This window comes from Microcaecilia unicolor, chromosome 4 (assembly GCF_901765095.1).
Source record: "Microcaecilia unicolor chromosome 4, aMicUni1.1, whole genome shotgun sequence".
Taxonomy (NCBI): domain Eukaryota; kingdom Metazoa; phylum Chordata; class Amphibia; order Gymnophiona; family Siphonopidae; genus Microcaecilia; species Microcaecilia unicolor.
In genome coordinates this window covers 42,925,865-42,939,896 of record NC_044034.1, presented here as the reverse complement: position 1 = coordinate 42,939,896, position 14,032 = coordinate 42,925,865, and the positions used below count along the sequence as shown (strand labels likewise).

At 42.5% G+C, this 14,032-nt stretch overlaps 1 protein-coding gene across 1 annotated transcript in view; it reads right to left on the bottom strand.

Moving 5' to 3' along the window:
- The window catches only part of FAT3 (FAT atypical cadherin 3), a 739,365-nt gene that overhangs the window by 186,926 nt on the left and 538,407 nt on the right, over positions 1–14,032 (bottom strand). Inside the window, 1 exon segment of the mRNA XM_030200168.1 lies at positions 1,707–5,780. Coding sequence (XP_030056028.1) covers positions 1,707–5,780 — 4,074 coding nt within the window.

The following is a 14,032-nucleotide window of genomic DNA, read 5'->3' as shown; positions in this document are numbered from 1 at the left end:
GCCCAATTTTAGCGTGCATAAAAAAACGTGAGTGCACCTTAGTAAAAGACCCCCTATGTGTGTAAATTTATGTGTGGATCCAAAAAGGGGGTGTGGCCATGGGAGGTCATAGGCAGATTAGGAGTGTTCCTACAATTTATGCACGCTGTTACAGAATAAAGGGGATCTGCATCTAATTTAGCTACAGGAATTTACACCAGGGTTTCGTGGTTGTAAATGGTCGTGCCTAAAAGTAGTCGCAGTTCCCGGCGCTAAGTGCTATTCTATAAACAGCGCCTAACTTTGAGCTCCATTTTTAGAACAGCACTAAGTGCAATTTTTCTTTGGCCCCAATTTTTTAGGTGCCATTTATTGAATGTAGTCCCTAGTTTAGTCTAGTTTCTAGAATGCCAGTTATGAATTTTAGAAAACAGTTATAGCATGAACTACAGCAAAGCACTTTGTTTTGTTTCAAATTTTGGGTAAATTATTTCTTGAGTAAATTTTTGAATAAAGTCCTAAAAATAATGGGCTTTATATTCAAAAGGGAAAGGGAAATGGGACTTGATATACTGTCTTTCTGAGAATTTTGCAACTACATTCGAACCGGTTTACATATATTCAGGTATTTATTTTGTACCAGGGGCAATGGAGGGTTAAGTGACTTGCCCAGAGTCACAAGGAGCTGCAGTGGGAATTGAACCCAGTTCCCCAGGATCAAAGTCCACTGCACTAACCACTAGGCTGCTCCTCCACTAGCAGCATTCCATGTAGAAGCCTGCCCTTACAGATCAGCAATGCGGCTGCGCAGGCTTGTTTCTGTGAGTCTGTCAGACTCACAGAAACAGAAGCCTGCGCGGTCGCATTGCTGATCTGCAAGGGCAGGCTTCTACATGGAATGTTGCTAGAGGAATAGCAACATTAACATTCCATGTAGAATCTCAAATAGTAGCAACAGAATCTCAATAGTAGCAACATTCCATCTAGAATCTCCAATAGTAGCAACATTCCATGTAGAATCTCAAATAGGGAAAGGGAAATGGGACTTGATATACTGCCCTTCTGAGTTTTTTTTTGCAACTACATTCAAAGCAGTTTACATATATTCAGGTACTTATTTTGTACCAGGGGCAATGGAGGGTTAAGTGACTTAACCAGAGTCACAAGGAGCTGCAGTGGGAATCGAACTCAGTTCCCCAGGATCAAAGTCCACTGCACTAACCACTAGGCTACTCATCCAGCTCTTACTTAAGTGGTTAGCAGTCTGAAAATTGCTGCTAATCGATTAAGTATTGGCTTTGCACTATTGGACCACCCCAGGAACAACTGGATAGTGCAGGGCACCATGGTTCGGTTAAGTGCAGGATCAAGAAATTTAACAAGGCAAGAGGCTCTCCTGCCCGGTTAAATCACTTTGAAAATGGACTGGCTATAATTCAGTATGTATCTTCAGATGATTATTTTTGTCCAAAGAAAACAATTAAACTAAACTACCAAACATGAAGGCCAGTACATAAAAAGGAATGGTGATCAAACTGCTTGCACTGATGCAAAGTAATGTGCCTCGAGCTCAGATTTGGAAAGCCCAAGTAATATATTTGTATCAGTGTATGACCTAAACAGGAAAGTGACAAGCAAAATTTTGAACAGCTGTTTATCATACTCTTTCTTCTAAGCAATCTCTGCTTTTAATTAACTAAAGAATTTGCTACCTTAATGGTTCTCACCTGTAATATGGTAGTTCACTTGTCGATTCACATCCTCTGTGTCTTCATCCCAAGTACTAACAATTGCCACAACTTCGCCTGGAGCATCACTCTCTTTCACAGAGCCTCTGTATACCTCTTGTTCAAAGACTGGTGCATTGTCATTTATATCTGTCACAGTTACTGAGACAAGTGTTGTTGCTGAAAGAGTCAATGTTTCTCCAAGGTCTGAGGCCACAACTGAAAATTTATAGGTGGGATGTTTTTCGTGGTCCAAAGCGTCCAGTGTGGTAATCCAGCCATTATTTATATCGATTGTGAAAGATTCCATGACTTTATCCACCTCTGAATCTGAGGCAAGAGTGTATGTGACTTGTCCATTTGCACCCCAGTCTGCATCTAAGGCCTTTACTTGGATAAGTTTTGTTCCTATCGGCATTCCTTCCATTATTACAGCTTCATAATGATTGGATTCAAAAACAGGTTTGTTATCATTTAAATCCAAAACTTTGATCTCGACATCCACAGTCACTACAATGTCAACTTTATCTAATGGCACAGTTGCAGAAACTTTGAAACAAAACAGAGGATTTACCTCGTGATCCAGTCTCTTATCTAGTTTTAAAATCCCAGTGTCTTTGTCTATGACAAAAAAATCATCTTTGTTATTTTCGGCCAGTTCACCTTTGACAGTACTATACATAGCATTCTGCCGTGGCATAATGTAGAGATAATCGACTATACTACCGACAGATGTATCTTCCCGTAACGTAAAAGAATATTGGGGTTGAGAAAAAGCAAGTAGAACAGTTTCTGAGGGCAAAACATGAATGTACACTGGGATAAGAGAATGCTTAACTGGGATGCCACCATCAACTGCTTTCACAAAGAAGGAAAGCACAGTATTTTTCAAAAGATTAAAATTGCCTTTGGTAACCATCCACCCATTGTCAGGGTCAATTTCGAGGAGATCTGCCACAGAAACAGAGGCCTCGCTATACAGTGAGTAGGTAATCCTAGAGTTTGCTCCATCATCTGGATCAAAGGCTTGGACTTGAGTGACCAAATGACCTTTTCCAACATCAGCTTTTACACTTGCTCTGTACTCTACAGACTTAAATTGCGGAGCATTATCATTCTCATCTACTACTATGATTCTCACAGTGCAGAAAGCTGATCTTCCGCCACCATCAAGGGCCCTCAAGGAAACACTGATGTCACTTTCCAAAGGGTTCTCCCTGTCCAGTTTCTCCGTGGTTACAATTTGCCCCGTATTATCAACAAAGAAGCGATCTTTGGCAAAATCATTGATTATAGTATAGCTTACTTGACTGTAGATCCCAGAATCTCCATCTATTGCTTTTACATGAATTACTTTGGTTCCAGGGGCTGCATTTTCCCTGACTTCTGCCACATAAACACTTTGGGCAAAAACAGGGTTGTTAAGGTTGGCTCCAAGAATCCTGATATGCACTTGTGCTGTGCTTGTGAACAACCCATCAGAGACAGAAACATTTAGACTATGCATTGGTTCCATCCTTTGTTTACGATGTTTGGAAAGTGTTATAACACCGCTTTTGCTGTCTATAGTAAAGCTTATACGATCATTGCCAGACAAGATGTTGTACTCTAATCTGTCAAAGTCTGAGCTGTCAGCATCTGAAGCTTGGACACAAGTTACAAAATGGCCACGTGGAGCTAATTCACTAACATACGACTCATAGATTAATTGATTAAAAACGGGTGGGTTATCATTCAAATCTGTCACAAAGATAGTAACGAGAACTTCACTACTGATTGATGGGATTCCACTATCAGTTGCCCTGACTTTGAAACTGCATTGTTGCACTAGCTCATGATCCAACATACGAGCTGTTAATATCAGACCACTTGTGCTGTCTATGTGAAAATAGTCAGTGCTATTAAAGATATCCTGCACTATCTGATATCTTATAATTTTATTTTTTTCAGAGTCAGCGTCAGTAGCAACAACCTGCAATACAGGCGTCCCAATCAAAGATGCCTCAGAGAGCGTTGCACTGTATGTTGAGTGATCGAAAATGGGAGGATTATCATTGACATCATTAATGCTTAAATCCACAGTGACTTCAGCCCGAGCACCTGTAAGAGCATCACTGGCTCTTATTGTTAGCTTAAAACCAGAGTTTATTTCATAGTCCAAAGGGCTGATGACACTGAGGACTCCAGTATCAAAATCGATATTAAACTGATTGTAGGGATCTCCATCAACAATTGTATAAATAATACCCTGGCCTTCTGGACTGGTTGCATTGATGCTCAGAATTGGGGTATGCATTTCTATATCTTCATTTACAGAAGCTATGTAGAAAGGCTTGTTAAACACTGGCATTGCTTTGTTAACAATAGTAATAGGAAGTTCTACAGATGCAGATAAAGGAGGATTGCCTCCATCCTTTGCAATTACTTTAACCCCATATTCTATGTTTGACAAGTCAGAATTAAAGGCTTCCTTTAAAATTATGCTACCAGAATGTTTCTCAATTTCAAAGTGGCCATAGTCTTCATCTAAAAAATATGCTAATTCACCATTTGGACCTTTATCTTCATCTATGGCTGTCACACGATATATAAGGGTACCAGGCTCTGCATCAACTTGCACCGCAGCATAGTATGGAAGACCTACAAAAACTGGAGCATTATCGTTTATATCCTCGATTTTAACTCTGACAACTACTCGTGCAACACGCAGGTGGTCAAGTTCACGACTTGCTTCTACTATCAATTCATACATCTCTTGTTCTTCCCTGTCAAATGGTAGCCCGGTTGTGTGAATAACTCCAGAAGTGGATTTAATATTAAATTTGTTTCCTGCATTTAATATGCTATATTTTAGAGGTTCATTGAGATGACTTCCTACTGCATTTACAATTGCTACCTTTGTAATGTTGGTGTTGTTCTCCAAGATTGAAGTAGAATAGAAGCTTTGGGCAAACTGGAGTCCACTATCCATGACTTCTTTTACCATTATTGTTGCCATAGCTGTGCTATAAAATTTTCCATCAGACACTCTTATGATAAGTACGTAGTGATCTTTGGAAAGACTATTGTTTTTGACTGTAAGTACTCCACTACTGGAATCAATTGCAAAATTGTTCATGTTGCCTTCAATTAAACTGTAAGTCAATTCTGGTGGAACTTCTGAATCTGGATCTTCAGCTTTGATTTTAAGAACCTCAACGCCAACATAAGTAGGTAACAATAGAACCGTCTCAAACACAGCTTCAGTAAACACTGGTGGGTTATCATTGATGTCAGTTACTTCAATTGTGACTTCAACTGGACTTTCAGCTGTAAGTTGTGGGTTGCCACTGTCTCGAACATGCACATGGAAATAGAAATCAGCTATTGTTTCATGATCTAAATTTGAAATTGTCCTGATAGCACCAGTGCTGGAATCCACGGTGAAATATTTCTTAGCGGTGGATTCAACTATCTGATAAACAAGCAATGCATTCTGATTGCTATCAGCATCTACAGCTCGTATTACCATTGGGTTGTTGTCAGAACTTCGAACGATACTGTTGATGGGAGCACCCTCACTTATACTGCCAAAATATTGTGAAAAAAGAAAAACTGGAGGATTGTCATTTTCATCAACAATCTGAATGTTCACCGTGGTATTTGAAGCCATGCCTGCCATATTAGTGACTTGTACAATTAGCTGATAAGAGTGCATGCGTTCGTAATCCAGTGCTTTCTGATTGGTGAGGACACCTGAATATGGGTTAATGGTAAGTGCTCCATCAACATTCCCATCCTTAATTTCATAAATTAGTGTTGACTGACTTATTGCTGAGATCAAGAGAACTGATGTTCCAATATCCACATTCTCATTAACTTCTGCCTGATATTCTTTTTGTGTGAATTTTGGGCGAGAATTATCTGACATTGTCAAGGAAATGCGGACAATAGCAGTTGCAGATAGTGGCGGTGATCCTTGATCAGTTGCTTTGACAGACAGAACAAACTGCTCAGTTGCTGATAAATCAAGTTCTTTGGATATGATAATGATGCCTAAAATGGGTGAGATCTTAAATGTATTTCCAATGTTCCCTGGAAAAAAAAAAACAAACAAACAGAAAAAATTAAATCAGTAACCCTTAGAAGGAAAGCCCTGAAGCCAACAAGTAGAAACGTTGTTAATACATAGCAAATACCTCTGGAAACTATCACAGAATAATTTTTCCATGTCAACATCAGAGACCTTCCGTCTTTTAAGGAATATTTCTAAAACTTCATACGATTGCTACTGTAGCATTGATCATATTCCTACATTTTGAGATACTGGGGAACTATACTCACAAAAATTTTAATAGGGATAGTTATTAAATTGTGCTGTGTTACTGTGTGCTATGACTAATTATGCTCATTATTAGCAACTAGGTCTACTACATATACTGGAATCTGTATAAAATTAAAGGGGGAATTTATCAAGCAGCTTTAGGCCTTCGCAAGGGTGTTAGGGCCTTAATGCACAATGAGGGGTCCTTTTACTAAGGTGCACTGAAAAATGGGCTGTGCTAGTGTAAGCGTGTGTTTTAGGTGCGCGCAGATCCATTTTTCAGCGCGCCTGTAAAAAGGTCTTTTAAAAATTTTTGTCAAAAATGGACGGGCGGCAAAATAAAAATTGGCACGTGCCCATTTTGGGTCTGCGATCTTACCGCCAGCCATTGACGTAGCGGTTAAGATCTCTCTCGTTAACTGTGCGGTAATCGCCTACGTGCGTCGAGTCGGAATTACTGCCCGATTTTCACCGCAAAAATAAAATATATTTTCTGGTGGGTGTAGCGGTTATGTATCAAAAATGAAATTACCGCATGGGCCATGTGGTAGCCGGGCAGTAACTCTGAACTGACATGAGTTGGGCGCGCGTAGGCGCCTATGCGGCTTGGTAAAAAGGCACCAGAATGTTATGAAGCCCATTTTGTACCTATGGGGCCTGATATTCAGACCACGGGAGTTAGCTGGGCTAACTACTGTGGTCAGTGCTGAGCCCAGATATTCAATGCAGGGTCATTTCCAGTGACCGGCACTGAATATCTGGTTTATTTTTTGGCCAGTTCAAACTTAACCAGATAATAGGAATATTCAGCACCACTATCTAGATAACTATCCAGACACCAGTGCTGAATATTCCCCCGACGGCCCTGGTGCTATCTGGATAGCTGTGCTGAATATCTAGGTATATAGCCGACTGCTGCTGTTATCTGGATAAAGGGCGATATTCAGCACCACTATCCAGATAATTATCTAGATCAGCCATTCCCAACCCAGTCTTTGGGGCATACCTAGTTCCATTGGGTTTTCAGGATATCTATACTGAGTACACATGAGATAGATTTTGCAAACACTGTCTCAATTGCATGCAAATCTAACTCATGAATACTCATCGTGGATATCCTGAGAATCTGATGGGACTAGGTATGCCCTGAAGACTGGGTTGGGAATGGCTGATATAGATGCCAGTGCTGAATATCCCCTGGAACACTCTGGAGATATCGGGATAGCACCAGGGCGGTCTGCAATGATTTTCAGTGACCTTATCCAGTTAATTTATATTCCAAAAAGATGGGTAGAGGATGAACTGATCTAACCAACTACAAATATTCAGTACAATCCTCAGTAAATATTCAAGTCTGTGAAGTAAATCTATAGAGTGGTGGAAAAAGCCTCAAAGAGCCCCAGGTAGAACACCTTTGGAGCTAATAACTCTTCATCATTGGCAAAAAACCACACTACAATTTACACATGCAAAAATGCTACCCTTTCATTTCTTATAATTTTTTTTAACAAAGTGCAATGCAACTATCTAGCATTCACCGGCACAATAAAGTAGTCCCCAGACTGAAGTTGGCCAGGTTTCGTACTGCTGTCTTAAGGTCAGGACTTTTCTTATCTTGATCCCAAAACGCTTAGCTGCTGGGCCTCTGGCTAAATCACTTGTCACTGAGAAGGGGGCAGCATCACCCTAACCATCGTAGAGGTTATGGAAGAAAAGCTGCATCTTTGCCGCACAGCAGTGGCGTACCAAGGGGGGGGGGGGGCGGTCCTCTCCGGGTGCACGCCGCTGGGGGGGTGCCGCGGCACGTGCCTGTTGCCCTGTCTCAGTCCGAGAAAGTTCGCAATTCGCATGTGTTCACTGCTCCCTCTGAGTCTGCCCCGGAACAGGCTACTTCCTGTTCCGGGGCAGACTCAGAGGGAGCAGTGAACACATGCGAATTTTCTCGGAGACAGGGCAACAGACACGCGCCGCGGCACCCCCCCCCCCAGTGGCGTGCACCCGGGGGGAGGGGGGTGTCATTTCGCCGGGGGGGGGGGGGGGGGAGGGGGTCGCGCTGCACCCGGGGGGGGGGGGGGGGCGCATCGGCGATCCGCCCCGGGTGTCAGCTAGGGTCGGAACGCCACTGCCGCACAGTAAGATTTCAGATGCCAGCTGGCCTGACAACTTTCCTTTCCATTCAATGAAAATAGCTTTGTTGAAAGGATGCATTCAGAGCAAAACTTGTCTACATTTTCAAGCACTATGATCTATCAAACTGCTCCACATCCATTGCATGGCTGTTTATTCTACAATCTGATCAGAAATTCTTATAACATTTCACATGACCAGGCAACAGCAGAATATGCAAGTCGACACCTACTATATCAGAAAAAGTGTGCTTGTAAGATTCTCTGTTCACTGCAAAGGAAAACAACAGATGTTTCTCCAACGCTCACTTCCATTTTTACCACGGCTAAGTCTGTGATGATTATTTTTAGGAATAAACATATTGCAAATTTAAGTAATTAATTGTGTTATATATACAGATCCAATTACCCCATACGGCTCTTGTCCTTTCTTCTCATATAAATTTTTTCCTCCATTGTATGCTGTATTTATTTTCAACATTATTTCAGAACTCTTTATTGTCATGCTTAATAATCTGAGCTTTGGCTCATCTGCCCATCCTCCACCTTTCATTGGTTTCCTTTTTTAATTCCTGGCCCTTGTCAGTCTTCCTCCACAATACTTGCAATATTCTTTAACTGTTGTCTCCTCCGGGGCAGGATTAACCTTTCGGTAGAAGAACATTGGGCCTCCACTGTATTATAAACACAGTTTCAGCTCCCTGCAGGGGTCTGACAGCAGATGAAAACCAGAATATAGTAACATAGTAGATGATGGCAGATAAAGATCTGTACGGTCCATCCAGTCTGCCCAACAAGATAAATTCATTACATAAGGTATGATGTGATACTTCATATGTATACCTGATCTTGATTTGTCCTTGCCATTTTCAGGGCACAGACCGTAGAAGTGTGCCCAGCACTGGTCTTGTTCTCCAATTTCCGAAGCTGAATCTGTCCAGCCACAATCGGGGCACAGACTATAGAAGGCTGCCTAGCACTGGGCTTTGCTTCCCAGTGACCAGCGGTGCCACCTAATCTCCACTAAGCTTCTTTGAATCCGTTTCTTCTAAACAGGATTTCTTTGTGTTTATCCCATGCATTTTTTAATTCCATTACTGTTTTCATCTCCACCATCTCCCGCGGGACAGCATTCCAGGTATTACCACTCTCTCAGAGAGAAAATACTTTCTAACATTATTCCTCTGTTGGTCCCCCTTCAACCTCTATTCATGTCCTCTAGTTCTACCGCCTTCCCATCTCTGGAAAAGGTTTGTTTGTGGATTAATAACTTTCAAATATTTGAACATCTGTATCTTATGACCACTGTTTTTCCTTTCCTCCAGGGTATACATGTTTAGGTCATCAAGTCTCTCCTCGTACGTCTTTCTACACAGTAAGAAGTGCTACTCACTGACTTCTCTAGCCAACTGGAGGACAATTTCATTTATTTGGATTTTGTTCACACTTTTTTCAGTAGTAGCTCAAGGTGAGTTATGTTCAGATACACTGGGTGGGGAGAATAGACAGATTCCTGCAGGCAGTGGTGGCTCTGCCTCCTCCTCCAATGCCCGTGCGAACTCCTCCAATGTGCACTCTAGACAAACGTTCAGCTTTACACTCTTCTTAATTAACTTTTAGGTCTCTAGCCTGTTGCCCGCTAAAGATTTTGATAATTAAACTCAACCCAGCCGATATTCAAAACCATTTAACCGTCCAGGAACAACACCTGGCCAGTTAAATGGTACTTAGCCAGCTATCCGGCGATATTCGTGCAATATAACCAGCTATCTGCTGATTTTCACCCCATCGCCGGCCAAGTTTAATATATGGAATATCTTTGGCCGCTTTGAACTTAACCGGCCAGCACTGAATATTGGCTTGGTGGGTTAAGTTGGAACCGGTCAAAACTAAACCAGATATTCAATGGCGGGTCAATGTAAATGACCCAGCATTGAATATCCAGGTTCAGCGCTGACCGCACGAGGCAGCCCAGCTACTTTGAATATCGGCCCAACAATCATAACTGTCCCACACACAAAAAAAAAAAATCTAAAAAAATCAAGGTTAAAGTAGGTGCTGACGGTTCTTTGTGTGGTTGTCAGGACCAACTATTTAGCTATGAATGCAGCTGCTCTTTGCTGTCCCCAAGAAGCTGCAACCCAAGTGACTGCCTAGTCTTGCCTTATGGGTGAGCAGCCCTGCCTCTCCCCCGAGGCTTATTTCTGACATTGGAAGCCAGTGAATTACACATCTGAGAGGGCCACTCCTAGACATCTGGGCCCTAGCGCATGGCCTGGTCTGCGTATGCTTTAATCCAGCCCTAACCTCTCTCTTTCTTTCTGTGCATGCTCCTTTTCTTGCTTTCATTGCCTGTCTCCACAGATTTTTTTTAACCATCAAAACAGTGCACTTTTTATTCTTTAAACTGGTCTGGTGAACAGCTGCTCTCCAGAAGTGCCTCTCTCTCAATAGAGATAGTAGTGCTTGAAGCTTCAGCACAAGTACTTTAGAAGGCAATGGCCTTTTGAAATATATTGTGTACGATCCAAATTTTCTGTCGGAGTGACTGCTCACTGTATTTATCCACAATAAGGCTGGTTTTCAACAAGAAAAACTCCCTGTCAATGCTTCCTTTTGAAGATCCTGCCTGAGCTCCCATTCAAGTACTAACCAGGTCTGATCCCGCTTAGCTTCCAAAATCAAGCACACTCAGGGTGGTGTGACCACAGGCTAATCCTGGTGTGTGTGTGGGGGGGGGGGGGGGGGGAATTAAGTTTTCTAAAGGATCTTCTACATAGTAAACTCCTAGTTACCCATGGAGAAAGCGAAGTTACTCACATGTAGCAGTTGTTCTCCGAGGACAGCAGGCCATGCATTGTCACAGCTAGGTGACATCATTCGACGAAGCCCAGTGCAGATGCTGACTAGCGAGATCAATATAGAACTCTCTAGCAGCGTCCTACCGCGCACGCACTGGTGCCTTCCTGCCAGATGCGCAAGCACGGGTCCCTTAGTCACGTAAAATAGCTAAAGAATACAACTCCAAGGGGAGGTGGGAAGGTATGTGAGAATACACCACAGACCCATTAAAATGCGGCTCAGTATAATGTGGGATCGGTTTCAACACAGTCAGAGATTGAAGCCCAGATTTTTCATGTGTTTCAGGTGTGAGTTCATTAGTTCCGAACTAGTTCTTCGAATTGACGCAAGGCAGTACTGGCTAACATGGAAATTTCTGAAAAAAAAAAGAAAGAGAAGAAAAGCAAGGTCAGTACAAAAAAAAACTACAAGCCTTACGTCTTTTAAAATCGGAAAAAATGCAAGTGGAGATGTGCAGACACATGGGTGTCGGCGAGTCCACTCTAAGGGGGTGGGGGTGGATCAGTGACGAAACAAACTTACGGCAAGCCACAAGTGAATTTGATGCTGATGAGGATCTCCAACGAAAACGACAAAAGCAAGCAAGCAATAGCCCCCCAGATAAAGCATGTTCACTTGGTTTACTCAAGAATGAGCAGAAGGAACACTTATCTCCGGAGTAATAATCAGGAGTCAAGCAGAAAAACTAAAAAAGGAACTGGACCACCAGCATGGACTACAAGCAGAAGAGAAGGAATTTAAACCAGGTAAGGGTTGGCTTACCCGATTTAAAAAGAAGACTGGCATCCGGGAAGCAGTGGCGTAGCCACGGGTGGGCTTGGGTGGGCCAGGGCCCACCCGTTTATGGTTTAGGCCCACCCAACAGTAGCACGTGTTTAGTGGTAACTGGTGGGAATCCCAAGCTCCGCCAGCTGAAGATTTCCCCCTGATGGTAACAAAAACGTTACTCTCCACGACACCGGCACCTGTGCATGCTCGGTTTTCAGTGCATTCCTGCTGCCAAGGTGGAAAGAAGCGTTTTTCCACCAGCTGAGATTATTTGGGGGGGGGGGGGGAGGGGGCGGAGAACACTTGGTGCCCACCCAATTCTTGCCTAGGCCCACCCAAAATCTGTTGTCTGGCTACGCCCCTGCCGGGAAGTTGCAATTTCTGGTGAAGTTCAATCAGCTGACACTCAGGCGGATGATGATTATCCACCAAAGTTAAAAGCTATCCTCGAAGAAGGAGGTTAAGTTCCAGAGCAAATTTACAATTGCAACGAGACAGGACTTTGCTATCGCATGCTTCCCGAGCAGACTTTAGCCAGTAAATATGAGGAACAAAAGGTGCAGGGTTTCAAACTAATGAAAGACAGAGTGATGCTGCTGTTTTGTGTCAATAAGGCTGGCAAACACATAGTAAAACCGATGTGCATAGGTAAAGTGAGGTCCCCTCAATGTTTCCACCACAAAAACTTGCAAATGCTAGCATTTTCTTACCATCACAGTAAAAATGCATTGATGACTGCAGACATTTTTGTGCAGTGGTTTCACAAACTTTTTGTGCCATCCGCGCGTGCACATTTAAGGAAGAAAAACATGGAACCTAAAGCACTTCTGCTACTGGACAACTGCCCCGCCCATCCCTCGCAAGAAAACCTTATCAGCCGTGATGGCAAAATTAAGGTCAGTTGCGTGCCAAAAAACACCACCTCCAAGATTCAACCTTTGCATCAAGATCTCATTTCAACATTGGCAGTGTTCCTGACATTCGACTTTTATCTGCAACGCTAGCGGCACCTATGCTTGGCTTTCCACTGTTTGTTAATACTATTTTGAGAAGACAGCAGCGCAGACCAGTTCTGCTTTTTGCACCCAGGGAGAGCAATCAAGCCTTAATTGTAAACCTTGAAGCAGTTGGCGGTGTCCACCAAAACACGGCTCGTGTCGGGTTCCTAAGGCTGGTGCTTTTGAATACAGAAGTGCTTTTGCACCTTCCCTGCAGCTGGTGGTCATTTGAAAACTGCCCCCCCCATAAAGCCAATATTTTAAATATTAAGGATCCTATCTCTTGGAGTTATCACTTTAAAACTTGATAGGGCTGAGCTCCTAAATGCATGCTCTTAGCTTCACTTGGGGGGGGGGGGTGGTGCTTTTACTAACGCTTAGCTTGATTTATCTGCACCAGGGCTCATAGGGATAAAATGGGTCCTGCTGCAATTTGAGCTAAGCTTTAAAAGACCCCTAGGTTTCTAAACAGAGGGGCTAAAAAGTAGGGAAAGGGAAATGGGATTTGATATACCACCTTTCTGAGGTTTTTGCAACTACATTCAAAGCGGTTTACATATATTGAGGTACTTATTTTGTACCAGGGGCAATGGAGGGTTAAGAGTCATAAGGAGCTGCAGTGGGAATCGAACTCAGTTCCCCAGGATCAAAGTCCACTGCACTAACCACTAGGCTACTCCTCCATATAGGTGGCAATAATGGTGTTTTTAGGGCATAGGAAAACATTAGTAGCTTAGGCTCCTCCATCTGGCTGAAAATAGGGGGCAAATGTAAGCATTTAACTTACATTACTAAATTTAGCAGCGCAGCTTTTTTCAAATATCCTATTTTTATGTACAAGTGTAAAGCTTACATTAGTTTTTACCTGTAGACTTTACACAAATTTCCAAACAAACAACAAAAAAACCCCCCCTTTCCTTTGAAAATTTGACTAGGAAAGAAGTAAACGCAAATTTGCATCTGGTATTTGTGCTGGTATATTTTCCAGATAAAGTTGAAAATACAAACATACCCTGCCATAATCCCACTCCAGAACATCTCTTCTCTCTGTACATAAAATTATGCAAATAGTGTGAGCAATTTTCAAAAAAGCCCATTTCTGCGCAGAACCTCCTGTTTTATATGTGCAAATGCTTTTGAAAATTGCTTTGCATGTGTTACAGATAATCTGTGAAATTCAAGGTTTACTGGATGCAACAGTTTTGCATTCAGAAATGCAACTTGCTTTAGCTGTTGAATTTATTTCAATATGAACACACACTATCTTGC